Consider the following 24,582-nt stretch of genomic DNA (forward strand, 5'->3'; position numbering starts at 1 on the left):
AAAGTGTTGTAAACTGATGAGAGCAGTACGAGTGTGTGTGTTTAGCCAAAAATAGCCAAGTGTTCTAATTTAGCTCGCTATCCCCTTTTAAATTTAGTAAATATCTAAAATAACTAATGTCACACCCCCAAAATCCCACCTGCGGAGTACTACCGCTTGGAGGCGTGACTGACCAGGATCCAGCCACCAATCATACTGAACAGGCATATAAGTAATTATAAAAGTTTAACCAATACGATTGGTGTTCCAAAACAAATAAGTTTAAGTTGCAAGCGGAAGCATAAGTTTAAAGTTATAACATAAGTTCCAAAAGTTTCAAGTTTAACATAGTCTTGTAGCAATCCCTGTCCCACAACGATCCTCCTCCATGCAAGCTCCCACTGAGTACCTATGGTCCTGCAAAGCATGTAGTAACGAGTCAACAACTAGTTGAGTGAGTTCACGGGTGGGCGTTCGTTTTAGTTGTTTCGAAAACAGTTTACTTTATCTGGCATCCTGCCGTGGGGGTTACCCCATAGTTTAAAAAACGTGACATGTTCGTTCCCAGTTACTCCGGCACTCCGGCCGTGGGGGCTACCCCATGTAGTTATCAGGCATTTCGGCCGTGGGGGCTACCCCATGTACATCATCTGGCTCTCCAGCCGTGGGGGCTACCCCATGTGTATACTAGACTCGTTACCGTATCGATTGCTGACTGTAGTCATGTTTATGTGCCCTGAAAACATCAATGTCTATCATCATTGACGTGCCCCAGATCCATTAGTTCACGCCCGTCCTCTGCGGCACGGTGTGAGGCTTGTCAGACCTAAATAGCGCTATCTAACTAATGACCCGCTCGCCATTGGCCCGGCGATTAGTCGATACAAAAAGGAGGGACTTCGTGATAGAGTTTTAGTCTAGTACGTTTATCCGTCCATCCGGACGAGGAATCACATTCCTGAACCACTGACGTCCTACCTAAGGTAGACGAGGAACCACGTTCCTTAACCCCGTTCCCAACCCAGGGAATCCCATGCTTTGTAAAGGGTGTGAACTCACCTTGGTTTGCTCGGCAGTCAAACACAGAAGTCAATCAAGTCGCAAGTAGTCAATAACGTCCTAACACGGATATCACGTATAATCAGATTCGAACCAAGTAGTGCACAAATGTTCAACACGTTTGGCAAGCACGTTTAGCAGTAACAGTTAACAGTCAACAGTAGCACATACGGTTCACAAGTTCAGCCCAACTACTTAGGCCCTAATACGTAAAAGCAGTTAACACAGAAGCCCATCAGTCTGGCCCATTAACTAAGGCCCAAAGTGTGGTCTCGAGTCGCAACCGGACTCGCAAGCATGGTCTCGAGTCATGCTGTGTGTGTTGATCTCAGGTGGTTGCGAGTCGCAACCGGTGTCGCAACCGTGGTCTCGGTTAATCATGCTGAGGTCTCGAGTCGCAACGGGACTCGTAATCTATGGTTTCGGCTTGTCCTGTTATGGTTGCGAGTCGCAACCGCGTGGTCTCGAGTCATCACGCTGTGGTTGCGAGTCGCAACCGGGTGATTGCGAGTCGGTAGCAGTCGTTTTCAAGTTCACGTGTTGATGCAGATGTAGTCAGATTAATGGTACAATATAATCAGGCCCAAATCAGGAAATAACCAATAGAATCCCACTAACATATTTCCTAATCAGGCTATTAGTCAAAGATGGATCAAAATCACAAGGGTTTTCAATCTTCAACTATCATTCAAAGTGTTCTTCACATATTCAAATTCATATTCAACAAGTTCATAACATATTAATCACTTATTCAACCTTTGTTCAAGCAAACTCATGAACCATAATGAAACATACTTTAACATATTCATCAATACTCAAGGGTTTGTGTCATATTTGGTCACAAGATATCATAAGTTCCTTAACAACACATTTCAACACTAAAACATAAAACTTCAAAACATAACATGAACACACTATTACTAAGCATTCATCCATAGTCATCAAGAAATACTAACAATAACTATTATCTCATGCACTTTATCATACATCATAGAGCACAACAAGATTAACCATAAACATGAGAGATACTAACCGGTTGGTGAGGTGTGTGTGTGTGTCGATCCAAAGTCCAAATCCGAGAGTTTCTTGTGTCAACCGAGTGGATCCGAGAGTCTTGGAGGTGTGTTTGTGTGCTAGAGTTCTAGTGGGAGAGAAGATAGAAGTGTGTGTGTGTTCTAATGTTCAACAAAGTGGCAAAGTTAACTAAGGGTGGTGTATTTATAGTCAAGTTCCAAGTGGTGCACCCTTCATGGGTTTCTAGTGGGGGTTCACGGCCCAAAGGCCCAACCGGCCAAAGGTTCTCGGCCCAAGTCCACTCGAGACCTCATGGTCTCGAGTCGGGTTCTTTGTTGTTTCGTGTCGGGTTCTCGGTTCACATATAACACGTACACAAATATATACAATACACACATAACAAAGCACTTATCACATAAAAAGGTTCACGTTATCATTTTAACTAGTCACATAACGTACAAGCAAGTTACACCGAAAAGTTCTAAATTTCGAGTTGTCACATCATCCCCAAGTTGAAAGAAATTTCGTCCCGAAATTTGATGGCACTCACTGAGGAAGCTAGTCAAGTTGCATGGTTTTCCCGGTTATCCTGGGGTGTCACATCCACCCCCCGTTGATCTGGAATTTCGTCCCGAAATTCCGTAGCTTCAGCCTCAGTAGCGTTTGTACTGTTCTCAAACAGTTGGGGATACTTTTGTTTCATCCGATCTTCGCGCTCCCAGGTAAACTCTGGGCCGCGACGTGAGTTCCAACGAACTCGAACAAGAGGTATTCTAGTGTTCTTGAGGACCTTAACATCCCGGTCCGTGATCTCGACAGGTTCTTCGACGAATTTCAACTGTTCGTCGATCGTGAGTTCCTTCAGAGGAACTACGTGCGTCTCATCTGACAGACACTTCTTCAGATTTGACACATGGAAAACGTTGTGAACTGCACCGAGTTCTGCTGGTAATTTCAGTCTGTAGGCCACCTTGCCTATTTTCTCAAGAATTTCGAAAGGTCCAACGTATCGTGGGTTGAGTTTTCCTCGTTTACCAAAACGAACCACACCCTTCCAGGGTGAAACTTTGAGTAAAACCCGCTCCCCAACCTGGAGCTCAAGTGGTTTCCTGCCCTTATCGGCGTAGGCCTTCTGACGGTCACGAGCGGCCGCCATGCGTTGTCGTATTTGAGCAATCCGCTCAGTAGTGTCTACCACATGTTCTGGACCAGTGATTTGACTATCCCCCACCTCTGCCCAACAGAGGGGTGACCGGCATTTACGTCCGTACAATGCCTCAAACGGAGCAGCTTTAATGCTGGTGTGGTAGCTGTTATTATATGAAAATTCCACGAGTGGCAGATGCTTTTCCCAGCTGTTGCCAAAGTCGATTACACAAGCGCGAAGCATGTCTTCTAATGTCTGAATAGTTCGCTCGGACTGCCCGTCCGTCTGTGGGTGATATGCTGTGCTCATATCTAAACGTGAGCCAAAAGACTTGTGCATTGCCTGCCACAGTTCCGAAGTAAAACGTGCATCTCGATCAGAGATAATAGAAGTGGGCACCCCGTGCCTCGAAACAACTTCCTTGAGGTATATTTCTGCTAAAGTGGAGAACTTATCCGTCTCCTTGATTGCCAAGAAGTGTGCGGATTTTGTGAGTCGATCCACGATCACCCATATAGTATCGTTTCCGCGCTGTGATCTAGGTAGGCCAGTAACAAAATCCATGGAAATCTGCTCCCATTTCCATTGTGGTATCTCTGGTTGCTGAAGTAGGCCTGAAGGTTTCTGATATTCCGTCTTAACTCGCGCACAAGTCAAACACTTGCTGACATAAGTTGCTATGTGGGCCTTCATGCTAGGCCACCAATACGTGGTTTTAATATCGTGGTACATCTTGTCCGAACCAGGGTGTACCGAGTAGCGAGATTTGTGCGCTTCATCCATCACAAGTTCTCGTAAATCGCCATAGAGTGGGACCCAAATGCGTCCTGTTACATAATAAGCACCGTCTTCCTTCTGTTCTAAGCGTTGCCTTGACCCGCGTAGGGCTTCGGCTCTAATGTTCTCTGGTTTCAGTGCTTCTATCTGAGCAGCTCGTATTTGCGAAGGTAGACTAGAATGGATCGTGAGTTGTAGAGCTCTTACGCGCTTAGGCGTAGTGTCCTTTCGACTGAGGGCGTCCGCCACTACATTGGCCTTGCCCGGGTGATACCTGATAGAGCACTCATAATCATTCAGCAGCTCGACCCATCGTCGCTGCCGCATATTCAGTTCCTTCTGCTTGAATATGTGTTCTAAACTTCTGTGGTCGGTGTAGATGGCGCACTTGGTTCCGTACAGGTAATGCCGCCATAGTTTAAGTGCGAAAACAACAGCTCCCAGCTCTAAATCATGTGTCGTGTAGTTCTTCTCGTGAACTTTAAGTTGTCGTGAGGCGTAAGCTATGACTTTATCTCGTTGCATCAATACACAACCAAGACCTTGAATTGATGCATCACAGTAAACCACAAAATCTTCTGTGCCCTCTGGCAGTGAAAGGATAGGTGCACTACAAAGTCTATCCTTTAGATGCTGAAAAGCTAACTCTTGTGCATTTCCCCAATGATAAACAACGCCTTTCTGCGTTAGTAAGGTGAGAGGCTGCGCGATCTTAGAAAAATCCTTAATGAATCTCCTGTAGTAACCTGCCAATCCCAAAAATTGGCGAATTTCCTTTGGTGTACGAGGCGTAGGCCAGTTCTTAATAGATTCCACTTTGGATGGATCAACGTGAATCCCCTCCTTGTTCACCACATGCCCTAGGAAATGGACTTCACGAAGCCAGAAGTCGCACTTCGAGAACTTTGCGTAAAGCTGTTCCTTCCGGAGGAGTTCCAAAATAAGTCGTAGATGTTGTTCGTGTTCCTCTTTGCTCTTAGAATAGATCAGGATGTCGTCGATAAAGACTATAACAAACTTATCCAGGTACGGCTTGCACACTCGATTCATCAAATCCATAAAAACTGCCGGTGCGTTCGTCAGCCCAAACGGCATTACCAGAAACTCATAGTGCCCATATCGAGTCCTAAAGGCCGTCTTAGAGACATCCTCTTCCCGAACTCTCAGCTGGTGATATCCCGATCTCAGATCGATCTTTGAATAGTAGCTCGACCCCTGCAACTGGTCGAACAAGTCGTCAATACGCGGTAGAGGATAACGATTCTTCACAGTCACCTTGTTGAGTTCGCGATAGTCGATACACATTCTGAAGGTACCATCCTTCTTCTTCACAAATAACACTGGAGCTCCCCAAGGCGATGAGCTAGGACGAATAAAACCCTTATCCAAGAGTTCTTGTAGTTGCGTGGAGAGTTCTTCCAACTCTGATGGCGCTAAACGATAAGGTGCACGGGCTACAGGCGCGGCTCCAGGAGCTAGATCAATCTGAAACTCGACTTGGCGATGGGGCGGAAGACCAGGTAATTCCTCAGGGAATACCTCAGGATAGTCGCGTACAACCGGAAAATCTTCTAGCTTCTTCTCCTTCTCTGTGGTATCAGTAACTAGAGCCAAAATCGCAGTGTGGCCCTTTCGTAAGCATTTCTGGGCTTTAAGAAGAGAGATGATGTTCTCAACAGCACATCTCTTGTCGCCACGAATCATGAGAGGTTCACTACCTAAACCAGGAATACGAACGATCTTCTCGTTGCAAAGAATCTCTGCTCGGTGTTGGGATAACCAATCCATCCCAATGACAACGTCGAAACTACCCAAGACAATAGGAATAAGATCGATAGCGAAGGTCTGGTTAGCGAGAATAAGCTGGCAACCCTTGACTACGTGTGAGGCTTCCAAACTCTTACCATTAGCTAGCTCTACAGTGTGCTTGTCGCTCAGGGGTGTAGGAATACGCTTAAGCATCTTACTAACTTCTAGTGACACATAGCTAGTATCGGCACCCGAATCAAATAAGACTGTAACATAAAAGTCGTCGAGAAGGAACTTACCCGTCACCACGTTGGGATCATTCCTTGCTTCACCTTGACCAATCACGAACACACGCCCCCTAGCACCATTGTTGTTGTTCCCATTGTTACCATTCCCCTGATTGTTGTTGTTGTTCTGATTCAGTTGGGGACAGTCTTTCTTGAAGTGGCCTTCAGCTCCACACTGAAAGCATCCTTTGTTGTTACCCTGCTGCTGTCGCTGGTTCTGCTGAGGTTGCTGACGATTCTGATTGGCGGGATATGCGCTTCTGCAATCCTTTGCAACATGACCAGGCTTGTTGCACCGATGACAGTTGCCCCTGGTGCATGGCCCACTGTGGTGTAGGCTGCAACGATTGCACTTGGGGTGATTTCCTTTGTATCCACCATGACTTTGACCACCAGACGACTGCTGACTGGGGCTCTTGTGATCATCCGTCTTTCTCTGCTGAGACTGAGTTTGCACTGAAGTTGAACCCCTGCTTGAAGTTCCATCCCATTTCCGTTTATCCCCACTAGAAGCACCAGAAGTAGTTGCAGCACCTATACGCTTCGGTAACTTGTTCTGCTCCACCGCCTGATCAGTGAGACGGTGAGCCAACTGTACAACCTGCTGGATAGTAGTCAACCTCGCTGAAGTCACATGACTTTGGATCTCTGGCACCAAGCCCTTGAGATAGAGTTCAATTCGCTTATACGGAGGATCCACCATAGTAGGACACAACAAGGCAAGCTCATGCGATCTCTTAGTGTATGCCTCAATCTCCGACCCCGACATCTTAAGATTGTAGAACTCATCTTCCAGTTTGTGAATGTCGTCACGACTGCAGTACTCCTCCCTGATCATTTCCTTGAAGTTTTCCCATGGGGTGGCGTTGGCAGCAACCAACCCTAACATTTGCACTTGAGCATTCCACCACGTGAGAGCCAAACCCTCGAGAGTACCAGTAGCATACTTTACCCTGCGCGCTTCAGGGCATTCACACATTTCGAACACAGACTCCAGTTTCTCAAACCAGTGTAGGAGACCTACTGCTCCTTCAGTGCCGCTAAAAGTTGTGGGTCGACAGTCCATAAAGGTCTTAAAAGTGCACACCGGTGCCTGAGCATACTGACCTAAGGTAGGTGAAAGAAAAGACAGAGTTTAACACAAAGGTTGGTTCACGAGAGTAGAATCCAAATGATCCTAGAACAATTTCGGACTGCAGGATATACCTCCTGCGTGTGCAGCTGCGAGCGCTGCGGCAACTCGTTCGTTGATCAGAGCCGTCAACTGGGCTTGTGTCATGTTAACGCGTCCAGACATGGTTCTTCATAACAAGGGTAATACGTGTAAGAGAGAGGTTCGCGAAAGTACGATAGTAGGACAGAGTAAGCACACACGTGTTCAAACAACAGTAGCTATACTAATCGAGCATACCATGAGCAATGTACTACGCAACTAACAAGTAGGCAATATACATACATCATATTACCTAGAACGTCGAGCCTTGCATGAGGAGCGAAGTGTCGTTGTGGACCGTTGAGCACTGTTCCGGTTATAGTCTGGTTTTAACAAAAACGTTTCTCCTTTATTAAAACCAAGTTCACTATAACCAATGGCTCTGATACCAATCTGTCACACCCCCAAAATCCCACCTGCGGAGTACTACCGCTTGGAGGCGTGACTGACCAGGATCCAGCCACCAATCATACTGAACAGGCATATAAGTAATTATAAAAGTTTAACCAATACGATTGGTGTTCCAAAACAAATAAGTTTAAGTTGCAAGCGGAAGCATAAGTTTAAAGTTATAACATAAGTTCCAAAAGTTTCAAGTTTAACATAGTCTTGTAGCAATCCCTGTCCCACAACGATCCTCCTCCATGCAAGCTCCCACTGAGTACCTATGGTCCTGCAAAGCATGTAGTAACGAGTCAACAACTAGTTGAGTGAGTTCACGGGTGGGCGTTCGTTTTAGTTGTTTCGAAAACAGTTTACTTTATCTGGCATCCTGCCGTGGGGGTTACCCCATAGTTTAAAAAACGTGACATGTTCGTTCCCAGTTACTCCGGCACTCCGGCCGTGGGGGCTACCCCATGTAGTTATCAGGCATTTCGGCCGTGGGGGCTACCCCATGTACATCATCTGGCTCTCCAGCCGTGGGGGCTACCCCATGTGTATACTAGACTCGTTACCGTATCGATTGCTGACTGTAGTCATGTTTATGTGCCCTGAAAACATCAATGTCTATCATCATTGACGTGCCCCAGATCCATTAGTTCACGCCCGTCCTCTGCGGCACGGTGTGAGGCTTGTCAGACCTAAATAGCGCTATCTAACTAATGACCCGCTCGCCATTGGCCCGGCGATTAGTCGATACAAAAAGGAGGGACTTCGTGATAGAGTTTTAGTCTAGTACGTTTATCCGTTCATCCGGACGAGGAATCACATTCCTGAACCACTGACGTCCTACCTAAGGTAGACGAGGAACCACGTTCCTTAACCCCGTTCCCAACCCAGGGAATCCCATGCTTTGTAAAGGGTGTGAACTCACCTTGGTTTGCTCGGCAGTCAAACACAGAAGTCAATCAAGTCGCAAGTAGTCAATAACGTCCTAACACGGATATCACGTATAATCAGATTCGAACCAAGTAGTGCACAAATGTTCAACACGTTTGGCAAGCACGTTTAGCAGTAACAGTTAACAGTCAACAGTAGCACATACGATTCACAAGTTCAGCCCAACTACTTAGGCCCTAATACGTAAAAGCAGTTAACACAGAAGCCCATCAGTCTGGCCCATTAACTAAGGCCCAAAGTGTGGTCTCGAGTCGCAACCGGACTCGCAAGCATGGTCTCGAGTCATGCTGTGTGTGTTGATCTCAGGTGGTTGCGAGTCGCAACCGGTGTCGCAACCGTGGTCTCGGTTAATCATGCTGAGGTCTCGAGTCGCAACGGGACTCGTAATCTATGGTTTCGGCTTGTCCTGTTATGGTTGCGAGTCGCAACCGCGTGGTCTCGAGTCATCACGCTGTGGTTGCGAGTCGCAACCGGGTGATTGCGAGTCGGTAGCAGTCGTTTTCAAGTTCACGTGTTGATGCAGATGTAGTCAGATTAATGGTACAATATAATCAGGCCCAAATCAGGAAATAACCAATAGAATCCCACTAACATATTTCCTAATCAGGCTATTAGTCAAAGATGGATCAAAATCACAAGGGTTTTCAATCTTCAACTATCATTCAAAGTGTTCTTCACATATTCAAACTCATATTCAACAAGTTCATAACATATTAATCACTTATTCAACCTTTGTTCAAGCAAACTCATGAACCATAATGAAACATACTTTAACATATTCATCAATACTCAAGGGTTTGTGTCATATTTGGTCACAAGATATCATAAGTTCCTTAACAACACATTTCAACACTAAAACATAAAACTTCAAAACATAACATGAACACACTATTACTAAGCATTCATCCATAGTCATCAAGAAATACTAACAATAACTATTATCTCATGCACTTTATCATACATCATAGAGCACAACAAGATTAACCATAAACATGAGAGATACTAATCGGTTGGTGAGGTGTGTGTGTGTGTCGATCCAAAGTCCAAATCCGAGAGTTTCTTGTGTCAACCGAGTGGATCCGAGAGTCTTGGAGGTGTGTTTGTGTGCTAGAGTTCTAGTGGGAGAGAAGATAGAAGTGTGTGTGTGTTCTAATGTTCAACAAAGTGGCAAAGTTAACTAAGGGTGGTGTATTTATAGTCAAGTTCCAAGTGGTGCACCCTTCATGGGTTTCTAGTGGGGGTTCACGGCCCAAAGGCCCAACCGGCCAAAGGTTCTCGGCCCAAGTCCACTCGAGACCTCATGGTCTCGAGTCGGGTTCTTTGTTGTTTCGTGTCGGGTTCTCGGTTCACATATAACACGTACACAAATATATACAATACACACATAACAAAGCACTTATCACATAAAAAGGTTCACGTTATCATTTTAACTAGTCACATAACGTACAAGCAAGTTACACCGAAAAGTTCTAAATTTCGAGTTGTCACAACTAACTATCCGCAATTTATGCCCTCTCCCCACGATCTCCATAACGTTCACCAAGGTCAAGCACGTGCGGAATAAAAGAGAATATGCTCCAGGAATATCGCCATGACTAAGTCTAAGCACGTACTCCTGCAAAACAATCCCATATTCAAAGTAGACAATCGTTAGTGTAAGGATCACTATGATGACCCTGGATCCTGATCCTACAATACTCTCTGAGGATCACCAATTCAGACAGAATTAAGGATCCTTAAATCCGATAGCAATTGAGGATCACTGATCACAGGAAAATCTTCCCCTCTAACACTTAGGAAACTTGAGATGTCAGGTAGAATGGCTAAATGGTCAGTAAAGTTAAGTGCTTATGATCTAGTGTACGAACCTAGAAATGCCATAAAATCTAAGGCTTTAGCTGACTTTGTGGCTGATTTCAGTAGTGATATTCAAAATGAAGTGGACCTAGAAGTACAACAACTAGGAGAAACCTTAGAATCCTGGACATTATATACTGATGGTGCATCTAATGTTAGAGGAGTAGGATTGGGTATACTACTAAAATCGCCACAGGGGGACATAATACCCCAGGCTATTAGATGTGAATTTCCTGCCACTAATAATGAAGCAGAATATGAGGCTTTGATTGCAGGATTAGAATTGGCTAAGAACATGAATATTAAAAGTTTGCAAGTATATGTTGACTCCTTATTAATCACTAATCATTTTAATGGATCATATGCAGTTAAAGGTGAGAAGTTAATTGAATATCTCGATATTCTCAAAAAATTAGCAGGATATTTCGATGTTTTTACACTTGAATAGGTACCAAGAGAGGATAATGCTGAAGCGGATGCCTTGGCAAACTTAGGATCATCAGTCAGGATACCGGAGTGAATCCAAATACCGATACTTCATATCCTGTATCCTTCCATGGATCCCTTCAGAGCTCAGGATAAAGAGGTAACAAGCATTCAGGATCCTGGTCATGATCCTGAGGAGGATACTGGATCCTGGATGACTCCAATCATAAGATATCTCAAAGAAGGACACATTCCTGACAACGAGAATCCTAAGGCATTTAGGATGAAGGTATCACGATTCACCATTATAAATAATATTTTGTATAAGAAATCTCTTGCAGGTCCGTACCTAAGATGCTTGAAGGATCCTGAGGCCATGGAAGTGCTTCAGGATATACACGAAGGGGATTGTGGTAACCATACTGGGGGCAAATCTTTATTCTCGAAAGTGTTCAGAACAGGATACTATTGGCCGACAATGAAGAAAGATGCTGCAGAATATGCTCGAAGATGTGATGCATGTCAGAGGCATAGCAACATATTGCACCAACCGGCTGAACCATTATATCCTATAGCTTCCCCTTGGCCATTCATGAAATGGGGAATGGACATAGTAGGAAAGTTGCCGAAAGCTCCGGGAGGAAAAGTTTTTATGCTAGCAATGACCGACTATTTTTCTAAATGGGTTAAAGCTGAAGCATTTGTCCAAGTTAGAGACCAAGAAGTAGTATCCTTCATAAAGAGAAATATCCTGACCAAGTTTGGAGTACTAGCTGAGATAATCTGTGACAATGGTTCTCAGTTCATAAGCAAGAGGACCACTGACTTTTGCAAGAGTTGGGGGATCAAAATGATCACGTCTACCCCGGTACATCCTCAAGCAAATGGGCTAGCAGAATCCTCAAACAAGATAATAGTCAACAGCCTGAAAAAGAGACTAGGAGCTAAAAAAGGAAGATGGGCAGAAGAACTACCCTTTGTTTTGTGGGCCGATAGAACAACAATATAGAATGCAACTGGCTAAACCCCTTTCTCCTTAGTATTTGGAGTAGAAGCGGTGATCCCAACAGAAATGGTGATACCTACGGCAAGATCCAATCTCCAGGATCCTGGGCAGAATCCTGAAGCAATGTGCCAAGAATTAGATACTGTGTATGAAACAAGGGCTGCAGCAAAACTAAGGATGGCAGCATATCAACAGAGGATATCCAGAGCATACAACAAGAATATAAGGACTAGGAGGTTTCAGGTTGGAGATTGGGTGTTAAGAAAAGCTTTTCAGAATACTACTAATCCTGCTGATGGAAAATTAGCTCCAAAGTGGGAAGGACCCTATGAGATCAAATCAGAGGCAGGAAAAGGAGCCTATCGACTCAAGAATATGGAAGGGGATATGCTACCAAGATCCTGGAAGGCTATACACCTAAAGCTCTATTTCAAGTGAGTTTAGAATTTAATTTCTGACTCATAATGGTATGAATTCTATCTCTTTTCAATATATTTGATTTTATTTTGAACCCAATACTGACTTAAGCATCGGAGGGGTGTTAGCCAAGCTAACACCCACCTTAGTGTAAGGATGTTTTGCAGAATATGCTTCAGGATATACCTCCAGGATGTACACTCAGGATAATCCAGAAGATTAGAGGATTGGCCCCCTCTCTCACGCTTAAGGGATCCTGATCCCTTCACAGGTTTAAAGGTATTCACCTTTCTCTCGAATTGGGTTTAAACACCCCGCCTGGAGCGCAAGTTATCCAGGGATAGTTCAAGGTGGCGGGACCAGTTCATGTAAAAGTGGCTGACAATTTCGTTACTGTTGGCTATACCCTAGATCCTTAAGGTATATAAGGATTGATCACCCTCTCTCGCGAAAGGGTATTTTCATACTCTCTAAGGTTTAAAGGTTTTCACCTTTCTAAGTCTTGGAGTTTATACACTCCCGCTTGTAGCGCACGAAAATTTGGTACTTTCCCCAGGATACTAAGGGTTTATCCCCAGTACATTAAGGGTTTATCCCCAGTAAAACTAAAGTTTTTAACAAGATTGCAAAGATATGACAAGCGGTGATTACACACGTTCTTTTGTGGATAAGAAGCTACGAAGTTTAATCACTAAGTGAAGAAATACTCAAGTATGTCATGCACTGATGCAATATCCTACACAGACAGGGGACATCCATGCCGGGGACATTGCAAAGGATTCAAAGGTTAAGGTTGGAAATTATTGCCTAAGTGTTTCTGGTATGATTTATTATTCAAGTCTCGAAAACCTTATCTAAATGATCTAAGTTTTCTAAAAAGTCATATTCAACCAAGTTTTGTCTAACATTTAGAAGACATTTCATCAGTATCCTGATCAGGATATTCAAAACATACCTTTCCAAATAAAAACATAATAAATAACACTAAAAGGTCAGTTTATTATTATTAGTCCAAAAGATTGTATTGTTGGTTTCGTCTCAAAAAGAGAGCCATTCACCAAGAACACAATTAAGTTTTTAAAGCATATTTACATAAACAGTTGAAGGCTTCGTCCTGAAAACACAGGATCCCTCCACCTTCAACTGTCAAACTATTCTACTTGCAGGAAATTAAAATTGTTCTAAGTGCAGGACGGCCAGATGATTTAGACCCTACAAAATACAGGTATCATTAAAGACAAACTAACCAGGATACAGGTTCAGTATATGTGTACGGGATACAAGATCTGGATACTTACCTTATTAGGGAAGGAGATCATGGGCTCGATGGATTCCATGAAGCCAAGGTCACCATAAGAGAAACCTTTGGCAGCAACAGCAGAGGGCTTAGAGCTGATGGCAACATATGGCTCCTTTTTCACCAAGGCAGGCTTAGAAAAGCTGTCAAGCTCCTCTAGATCAAAAGTAGCAGGGTCCTTGATGGAATCTGCGTAAAAGGGAGTAATTCTAATTTCATTACATGATAATATTCTGAAGTAACCAAACCTATGCAGGAATATTTAAAATAGATATCCTTACCAGACATGTTGGAATGACTAAAAAATATATCCGTTGGAATCAGGATATCCAACAGTTATATTTTTGGGGACAATTGTTATGGGTAAAATTCTGAGCCCATATCCTGACTTTGTATCTTGATTTTTTATTAGTTGTATATGATCAGGATATCGGATCAGGATATCGTATTAGGATACTGGGTCAGGATATTGGTAACATCCTAAGGCAGTATCCTGACTATTACTAACGATTGGCTTGTAAAATGTTGGTTACAAGGGACTAACGTTCATGAGGACCAAGTCATCCTGAAGACCCGCTCAAATTGGTCAGGATAAAGACGTTGATGGCGGAAGAATAGCTCTTGTAACGGTCGGTATTGAAGAAAGGCATGTTTTATGGAAGCTGGTCAAAGATACTAATGTTGTAACGGTTATGGAAGCTTAAATCCCGGAATTATGGTTAATATGCGCGTGGAAAACGAGTAGAAACAGCCCCCCAACATTCAGAATGGAATATTCCCAGCATCCCGGAACAATAGGAGAGTTAGTTTGTTATTTGTAACTATAAATAGAAGGCCAGATCAATAGGAACACACACTTCACTCTCTGCTCTCGAACTCACACTTCTTTTTTTTTTCTTTCTATTACGCACAAACACTCAACACTTGTAATCGTTGTACCACTTAGCATTGATCTGAGCCATATCCTGCACTGTATCCTGATATTTGAAGCAATAGAAGAGCAAGGCAGCTGCGATTGTCAGCTCCCGAGGTTTTATGCCGGCGATCTAGATTGATCACGGGCTTTCCTCGTACATCTCGTGTCACCCTTTACATTTTTGCTCATCGTTTGATCATAAATACAGCTCTATATCCTGAGCTGTATCCTCAAACTGTTTTTGCAAATAAGTTAACTTGAATATTTTTGATACACCTTTCTTAGCACTCTACCTCACTTAACTAATTTGATCACTAAATTGCTTAGGTAATTTTTGACCAAAACAGTTACCACCCAAAAAAATTGAATAGCCATAAGTGGAGTGACGTGTCTCCAAGCAACGGGCCCAATCAGCATCAGAGAATCTAAGCAGTGATGTGGTAGTGGACAACAATAGTGTAACCCAAAGGCAATAGTACCTTTGAGATACTAAAGAATCCTCTTTACCTCCTTAAAATGATCAACAGTTGGAGCATGTAAAAATTGACTAACTTGATTAACAGCATAACAAATGCCAGGTCTCGTGATCGTTAAATATTGGAGAGCAACTACAATGGATCGATAAAGCGTAACATCGGAAAAAAGGGTACCTGCAGTGACAAAAGAAACGTTGGAGCTTAAAGGTGTTGGTGCTGGTTTAGCATCCAACATTTTAGCCCGAGTCAGAATATCCATCGTATATTTTGATTGATTCATGAAAAGACCATTTGTAGTGTAGGTAACTTACAATCCCAAAAAGTAGTTGAGTCTCCCAAGATCTTTGATGGCAAATTCCTTACCAAGAGTGGTAATGAAGGATTTAATGGTTGGTGAATGATTACCAGTAAGGATAAGATCATCAACATAGACAAGTAAATACATGATACGAGAATTATGGTTATAAATGAATAGAGAAGGATTAGCACGACTGCATGTGAAACCATTGTTGATAAGAAACATGCTTAGACGATGAAACCAAGCTCTAGGGGTTTGCCTCAAGCCATATATAGCTTTGTTTAATTTACAAACATGAGATGGGAATCGAACATCAATAATACCTTTCGGTTGTTCCATAAAATTGTTTTCTGACAGATGTCCATGTAAAAGGACATTATTGACATCTAATTGATGAAGATGCCAATTGTGAATTATAGTTAGAGCAGGAACAGTACGAACAGTAGTGGCTTTAACGACAAGACTGAAAGTATGGGAATAATCAAGGCCCGGAATTTGCATAAAGCCTTGAGCAACAAGTCTGGCTTTGTATCGTTCAATGGAACCATCGGATTTAAATTTGGTACGAAAAATCCATTTTGAACCTACAACATTGGCATTGGACAGTCGTGGAACAAGAGTCCATGTATTGTTCTTGGTAAGAGCATGAAATTCTTCCTCCATAGCATTAATCCATTTAGGATCCTTTAACGCACTATGAAATGTGTGGGGATCATTAGTAGCAAAGAGGGCATGATGGAGAGGTATCGAATCCATGTGAGCAAGGTCAACACGATGTCTAGGTTTAAAAATACGAGATTTGGCACGTGTCATCATAGGATGAGACGGGAGAGGTGGTGGTGGAGGAATGGATGGAGCCGAAGACTGGACAATGGGCTTCGTAGAAGGAGATGGGTCAGATAGATGAGGAGAATCTGGGCCAGATGAATGCGGCGAGTCTGGGCCAGATGCATGAGGTGAATCTGGGCCAGAAGAAGAAGATCAAATTCAGATATGTCGCTAGGATTTGGGCCTCCATTCGGTTGGGTCGATGAACCAGGTTCAAGCGTTGGGCTACCCGCCGACGAGACAGACGGGCCGCCAGACAAGATGCCCATGTCAGGCTGAATATGTGAGCTAGGTGAAAAGAATGGTAGGGTAACAATGGAGTTTGGCAAAGATGTAGTTGGGCTAGTGGATCGGCCCAATGGAGAAACAATAGTGGGTTGAGTTGTGGAACTTGAATTTTTCATAACAGAAGGAGAAGTATCTAAAAATATAGACACCTCAATTAAGTTAATAGGTTTAGTGGAGTGGGTGTTTCTGTCAAATGGAAAATGGTGCTCGTCAAACCGAGCATGTCTCGTAATATATATCCTTGAGGAATTTGGATCAAGGCATTTATAACCTTTATGTTTCGAACAATAGCCTACAAAAACACATGGGATACTTCGAGGTGACAATTTATGAGGAGTGTAATCACGAAGACATGGAATGACACGACAACCAAACGGTTTGAAAAAATTGTAGTTTGGTCGTTGATTATATAAAATCTCAAACGGAGATTTTCCTTGTAAATTTGGATGGTAAACGATTTATCGTATAAACCGCCGAAGAGAAAGCATCAACCCAATATGTAGCGGGTAAATTGGCATGAAACAACATTACCAAATCGGTTTCAACAACGTAACGATGCTTTCGTTCAACCCGACCATTTTGTTGCGGAGTATAAGGACAAGACATCCTATGCAAAGTGCCATTTTGTTCAAATATAGAGCGAACGAGACTGTTGGTAAATTCGGTTCCACCATCGCTTTGAAAGATTTAAATTTTTGTGAAAAATTGTGTTTGAACAAATGACATAAAAATAGTCAAGGCATCAGCAAAATCAGATTTTGCCTTAAGCGGATATAGCCAAGTAAATCTGGAATAATCATCAACAAAGGCCGCATAATATCGAAAGTTATCAATAGATGTTATAGGAGAGGGTCCCCATAAGTCACAATGTATAATGTCAAGAGGCATAGATGCACGTTTATCATTATGTAAAAAAGGTTGGCGTTTCGCCTTAGTAATCTCACATGAGGAACAAAGTCCCGGTTTAGGCAAAATAGAAGTAAAGTTCACACCACCATTATTTTTAAGCATAAATAAAGTCTCAAAATTAACATGCCCTAAGTCTAGAATGCCACAACTCAAAAGAAGCTTGTGGACAAGAAGATATGGAAACCAAAGCTTCATGAGTCGGACGAAGTACATAAAGGCTGTCTTCACGGCATCCTTGGGCTAGCGTTTTCTTGGTTTGTCGACCCTGAATATAAAAATAAGGGTGAGAAAAAACAACATCAACGGGATTCTCTTGGGTTAATTTGCCAATTGATAATAAATTTTTAGTAATAGAAGGTACAATCAAGACATCATTTAAAGCAATATTACCAAAAAGTTTTGTGTTACCAATATGTGTAATGGGAAGAGATTGACCATTACCAAAAAAACACTTTTTGATTACCTTGCATAGGAGCGGTATTTTGAAGTGGCAAAGCATTTGGTAACTTATGTGTAGTAGCCCCGGTATCGGATGTCCAATCGGGAACGGTAGCATTTAGTTGACACTGAGCGTGGAAAGCTTGTGCAAACTGATCCGGCGAAGCGGTGGACTGGGCAAAGGACGCAAGGTGGAAACACTGGGCCGCGTAATGCCCGGGTTTATGAAACAATTGACAAGTGGGTCTTTGAAAATTATTAAAAGGAGGCATGTTGGGCCTGTTTTGACCTTTGAAAAAATTCCCTACTGGGCCGCCAAAACGGCTGTTATAATTGGTTCTATTTGAGCGGCTATTATTATTAGATCTATTGGACTTAAACTGGTGGCCATTGTTGGCAGTAGGTCCACCAAAATTATTTGGCTTAAAATTATTATTATTTGTGGTATTGGAACTTTGAGCCATAAAAGCAAGAGTATTTTAAGTATCATTGTCTAACGTACCATGTAACTTTTTTATAAAGAGTTCATGGCTTTCAGCACTCGCAACAAGATCAGCAAAAGATGGTATGGGACGTACCGAACGGGTAGTAGTGGAAAAGCTTTCAAAAGACGTACCAAGGCCGCATAAGAACCAACGGACTTGATCCATAGCATCAATAGGATGCCCGATAGCCGTCAGTTGATCACAAATAGTTTTGAAAGATCAGGCAAAATCAGCAACCAATTTGTCACCTTTCTTGAGAGCGCAGAGATTATCCCGGATATTTTGAACCCTTTCAACAAATGCATTACAAAAAGCTGCTTCGAGAGCCACCCATATTTCTCGAGCCGAGGAGAGCCCAACAGTGATTGAGAAAACCTCTTCAGGCAGAGAGGCATTAAGCAGAATGATGGCTTGTTGTTCATCGCTAATCCAAGTAGTGTGATTGGGATTTGTAACTTGTTTTTCTCCGGATAGCATAGTAGGAGTAGGTTGAGTGAGAGATCTATCCATATGTGATAGTAATTGTTGAATACTGAGGATAGGAACCATTTGGGTTCTCCATGATAGATGCTGGAAATATGGGCAGAATTCAATGAGCAAGAAGGAGGAAAGAATGATCAGAAAACACGAAGGGAAGGATAGAACCAAGAGAAAGAAGATGATCGGATAGAGAGAAGACAAGGTGCCAAAGGTTGAGAAATTCAACAACTAGAAGGGTAAAGGGTTGATACCATGTAAACAACCAATTCTCATTACTTTGCAATAGGTTACAATATACAATATATAGACTTGATGAATATGAACAATCTAGATAATAAATAACCAATGAATACATGTGTACAAATATTATCTAATAAATAGAATTTCTGTAAAGAAAAATGTTAAAAAAGATCATACAAGGTTTTTGAAAGAAAACAAATATGAGAATTTGCATTCTCACACTTGTGTCAATCAATAATGGATGCCATACAAGATCATAAAAAGAACATGGCCAAGGAAGACAAAGTGAAGAGATTGCAAATTAATGAAGAAACATGTGTTGCGAGTCTCCAAGAAAATGAGGTACTTTATTTTTCTTCATATTATTTTGAAGATGAATAAAAGAATGATGACTATTAAAATTTTTAATATGTAAAAACATGAAAAGAAACATTTACATGCTCTACTTGTGACAAGTTTGATTTGAATCTTTCAAACAATAAAAATGAATCATTAAGTAGTACTATTAAACCAGTCATGTTTGCGAAAGAAAATGAAACACCCTCTTCAATAGGAGAAGCTTGGATTATGCACCAATGGTGACTTTCCAATGCGAGGTACCAAAAACATTACAATGTCACCATTTGATCTTATACCATCCGTTTTCATAGCTGACATTTGTTAAGTATTAAGACAATAATAATATAATATATCACCAAAAATATTACAATGTCACCATTTGATCTTTATACCATTCGTTTTCATAGTTAACATTTGTGAAGTATTAAGACCATATATCTAACATTCTAAATGCTTAAAATAACAATTAATGTAAAGACACACTTGACACTTCTAGTAAAAATTTGTAAACAACATTAGTTCTTATGTAAATAAACGGAGTAAATATGACTTAGGGGAGGGTTCACTAGTGATAGAATTTATCACTCACAAGCACCAATCAAGTTTTGTCATGTCATCGACCATTTTTCCATCACTCACAACCTTTTTTAGTGGGGGTGGTCATCACTCACCACTACACCCAACAATTTCTCCCAAACCAACAATTACCTCTCAAAACAAAAGTATAACGCGTGAAAAAAAATAACTGAAAATTGATTCCGTGATGATATAACACGTTTTCGGTTATGGCGGCGGTCGACATTTTGAAAGTTCCACGTGTTGAAAATTAGTATAACACGTTATACTACACCCGCCCCGTGTGCCCTTAGCTTGAGTTCTTAAATAAATCAATATTCTAAGATATAACCTCATATGAGATGTACGAACATGAACATGAGTATCATGTGCAAACTTGTAATCCATTAAATAATAGTTCTTTTTCAGATTGGAAAATAATAAATGAAGCTATCAGTTATTAGTCAATAATAATCCATACTAGTACTATGACTAAGTCACTCTTAATTTTCACTTTCATTATTAAAGGACAATTTCACTCCAACCAAAATTAACTTTGGTTGTGTATAACTTTCATTTATGTCATTTTACACCACTTTACAACATTCTCACTACGATAAAAATGATTAGTTTTGTTAGAGTGATGTCGCACTTGAAATGAAACTGAAAGTTAAAAAATGTCATCTGCCAGGGTGTTAGCATGAATTATTTATCGACGAATGAGTCATAGTTTAGAGTATTAAAAACTAATTTAGCTACTTTTTTCCTGAAAATTGTTGCAGCGGACATGACACACGTCCCCAGCTCAAGTTGATGATGTTCTAAGGGGATGAAGGGTGGTCACTAGTGATAGATTTCTATCACTCCCACTATCCAATCAAATCATGCCAATGTCATCACCCAATATTCTATCACTAGTGATAGAATTGTAGTGGGGATGGTCACTAGTAATAAAGGAAAGCTATTTAAAAATAGCTTACAAAAGTTGAGGGACCTGAATTGCACTTTTCATCAAACTTTGTATTAATTCAATTGCTAAAGTACAAAAGAATCTGAATGGCACTTTTTCATCAAACAATCTTTCACGCGTTATAGTTTCAACTCATTTTTTTAACGAGTGATAGAAGGAGTGGCGGCGGTGTGCGTTATTTTTCGACGCATGATGGGAGGTCCATCACGGACCGCCCCGTCTCCCCTAATTAACCTCTTTAGTTACATAACTTGTATGTTTTTGTTTGAGATTGGGCAATTATAAAGTTTCGAAATGCATTATCATTTATTACAAACAACCATATATAAGTCGCAATTTCCCAACTTACTTCTCCAGCACCATTCAATAAGTAAACAAACACTCAATTTCCCTTCTTCCATGACTCGGCAACTCGTGCAAGTGTCTCATAACTCGACCCTTTACAACTCAGTGTCTCCAACCCACTCACTTCCAACTCTCTAGCCTTGCTCCTTATCTTCCTACCCTCACCACCCTCAAAAACCACCCTCACCACCCTCTCTATTTCCTTCCTCCCCACCACCACCGTCTCTCCATCGTCCCCTACCACCGGCATCTTCACGGCAACCCCAATCTCATCGCTTAACAACGTCGCATTCATCCGCTGCTCGGCATACATGGGCCATGCAATCATTGGCACCCCATGTGTAACACATTCCACAATCGAGTTCCACCCACAATGAGACAAAAACGCACCTGTAGCTCGGTGACTCAGCACCGCCACCTGAGGCGCCCATGAGCTCACCACCAGCCCAACTTGGTTCGTCCTTTGCAAAAACCCTTTGGGCAAGTACACTTCAGGGTCTTCTGTACCACTACCCGCACTGAAAAAGGTTGCGAAAGCACAGTCACTCGGCTTTCTAACTACTAGAATGAACCGTTGCTGACTCAGTTCCAAACCCAATGCTAACTCAGTGAGCTGCTCACTAGTTAACGTTCCGCCGCTTCCAAGTGTAACAAACAAAACCGATTCTTTCGGTTGTTTATCAAGCCATGCAATGACCTGTCTAGATGACTCTTCCGGTTCGCCTCGTTTCAAGACCGGCCCGATGGGATAGACCGACATATTCCGAAAGCATAATTCATGTCGTAACGCTTTAAGTGAAACCGGTTCGAGATCGTCCCAAGAATTAACAAAAACCCCCGTGGCCATTGTTAACCTAGTGACATGATGCAAAAACCATTTGTACTCATCAATGTTTCTTTTCTTGGTTATGCCCATGAAGTCCCGGGTTCGGATCAGGTGACAACCCGGGACTTTGATCGGGTCGGGTAGATCCGAAACCTCGTCTTTAACCTCCTTATCCAAAACTGGTAGATACAATGAGAAGGCCAAAAAGGCTGCTGAGCTTGTGAAAAATGAATATACCGGAATAGATAGCGGTTTACATGCTTCAAACACGCCGGTGCAGAAAATATCGATGACAAACGCTTGTAGTTTGGGTCTGTTGATACGCGATAAGACGGATGGAAGGGAGGTACGGATGGATTGTTCAGCTATAACACAAAGGTGGACGAATGCGGTCATGTCATCGGATACAAGGTTGGATATGTCGAAAAGCGGTAGGTTTAGGATGTGGAGGTCGGGGTGTGGGTTGGCGTTGAGGTATTCAGTTTGGGCGAGGGTTGCGCCGTTGGTGATGACGAGAAAAGTGACCTGAAAGTTATGTTGAGTGACGAGACGAAAAGCGAGCTCGAAAAGTGGAGTGGTGTGGCCTATTCCTGGGCTTGATAGGAAGGCTACATGGGGTTTTGGTGCACCTTCAAGTTCAATGCTCATTTTGATTTACTTGGGATTGGAAATGTGTTTGTGAAAGGTTTGAGATTGAGCATTTATAGTGCTGCAACGAAGATACCAGATATGCATGTTTTTTGGACATGTAAAATATTCAACGTTGTTTTGCTTTGTTTTTACGTTTTACATGCTTAATACTTAGAAAGGATGAGATGGATGCGGGTCCCTTGATCTTAGGGCTGACAATAGATATATGTATAAGACACGATTAAACCTGTTTAGTGAAAAAGTACACAACTTTTATAAACCCATTAAGACACGATTTGCCAGATTTTAAGAAAAGTTATAAGATATAATTTGATTTTGTAATTTGATAGATTATTAAATTAAGAAAATGTAATATGAAATATTAAATTAAATGTTAAGATTAAATTAAGAAAATGTAATATGATATATTAAATTAAAAGTTATAAAATTACAATTTGAGAAGTTATAAGATATAATTTGATTACGTAATTTGATATATTAAATTAAGAAAAAAAAATATATAATTTTGATATATTTAAAGAATAAGAATTAATTGCAAAGATACGAGTTTAAGGTATAAGAATTAATTACAAAGATACGAGTTTAAGGTATGATATTGGAAAGTGACATGCGTCTATCACTCATCATCATCATGCTCAGTAAATTCTACCAATAGCAAAGCTAACGTAGGGTCTGGGGAGGGTAAGATGTAGACAACCTTACCTCTACCCCACAAGAATAGAGAGGCTGCTTCCAGGTAAGATGTGTCTATCACTAAATTCTGTTATAAAAAAATCATTTGTGTAAAATGATCGTTTCACATCTTTACCTCTTTAGTGTTATAAAAAAATTCATTTGTGTAAAATGATAGTTTCATCTCTATACCAGATTTCATCAATCCGGTATTATCACTTTATTTTTATCTTAAACTATCATAAATATCTTAATAAAATATCTTAATAGGTGATAACACTATATTAAATCATTGGTAGTAACAACCTGATTATTCCGGACCAATTCCTAAGTGACACTTGTTTAGAAATCATCCCCACACTTAGCTTGGTTAAAGTTGAGGGATTAAAACTGCCAAAAAGGCGTACTATGAAGATGAGGGGCTGAAACTGCCAAAAACCAAAATTCCCTGCGGTAGAGGTCCTTGCGGACCGTATAGGAAACCCCTTGTGGTTCGCAAGGGTTGCCTACAAAACCTTTTGTGCCAAAGGTCTTTGTATGGATATCCCTTGCGGTCCAGGGGTACCTGCATAGTAGAAACAACGCTAGTAGCTGTTGTTTGCAACATTCTTGCCACCTATCTCCTTCTTGCCACCCTTCTCTTTGGTTTTGACATATAAGGGACACTAAGCTTCAGTATTGACACCACAAGGACACTTATCTTAACCTTCTTAACCTCTCTTTGCTATAAATAGCAACATTGTATGCCATGATCTTCATCCCAACTAAAAAAATACAAACACTTCTCTTAGAAGTCTTTGTGAGAATTCTTTCTTTTGCATTCAAGCTTTTCCTTTGGTCATTTGGAATAGTCTTCTAACGTAAATCTCTTTTCGTTAGCTCTTTCATTAGCAATAATTTTATAGTCTACTTTGGTCTGAGCGTCGAGAATTGTCAACAATTTGACCATAGCGTTTGACTTTCGATTCTGACCACCTTATTCAACCATTTTCAAATTAATTTCACCCAAATGATCCTTATAATATGGGGTATAAAACCTTGCTTTTATATCACATAATCGTCACGTCTAAATGGGTCTAAATGACAAGTCAAACCTGAATTTCTAGAAAGCCAAACTCAAGTTTATGTAATTATCAAAGAATAAACTTTAAACAAGTATAGTCTAGTGTTTTGACACCAAAACCGTTTATACAACATAATAAAATTATGTTCTAACATATTTGACTTGTCACATAACCATTTGACCGTTCGAACCCGTATTTAGGCATACGATTCGTTAAAATGGCATAAATATATA

The 24,582-nt window shown here is 41.5% G+C and overlaps 2 protein-coding genes across 2 annotated transcripts; both read right to left on the bottom strand.

The window, feature by feature from the left end:
• Nucleotides 1–17,086: 17,086 nt before the first annotated feature.
• On the bottom strand, nucleotides 17,087–19,089 carry LOC118481313 (serum response factor homolog A-like). Its single transcript, XM_035976732.1, has 2 exons — nucleotides 17,748–19,089; nucleotides 17,087–17,549 (listed from the first exon to the last, which is right to left on the bottom strand). The coding sequence occupies exons 1-2, from the start codon at nucleotides 18,184–18,186 to the stop codon at nucleotides 17,509–17,511; spliced, it is 480 nt and encodes a 159-aa protein (XP_035832625.1). The 5' UTR covers nucleotides 18,187–19,089; the 3' UTR covers nucleotides 17,087–17,508.
• Nucleotides 19,090–21,173: 2,084 nt separating this feature from the next.
• Nucleotides 21,174–22,610, bottom strand: LOC110942520 (anthocyanidin 3-O-glucosyltransferase 5). Its single transcript, XM_022184295.1, has one exon. It carries the CDS (start codon nucleotides 22,608–22,610, stop codon nucleotides 21,174–21,176), a length of 1,437 nt encoding a protein of 478 aa, XP_022039987.1.
• Nucleotides 22,611–24,582: the final 1,972 nt, after the last annotated feature.

The sequence above is a fragment of the Helianthus annuus genome, chromosome 8, assembly GCF_002127325.2.
Source record: "Helianthus annuus cultivar XRQ/B chromosome 8, HanXRQr2.0-SUNRISE, whole genome shotgun sequence".
In the NCBI taxonomy this organism is placed as follows: domain Eukaryota; kingdom Viridiplantae; phylum Streptophyta; class Magnoliopsida; order Asterales; family Asteraceae; genus Helianthus; species Helianthus annuus.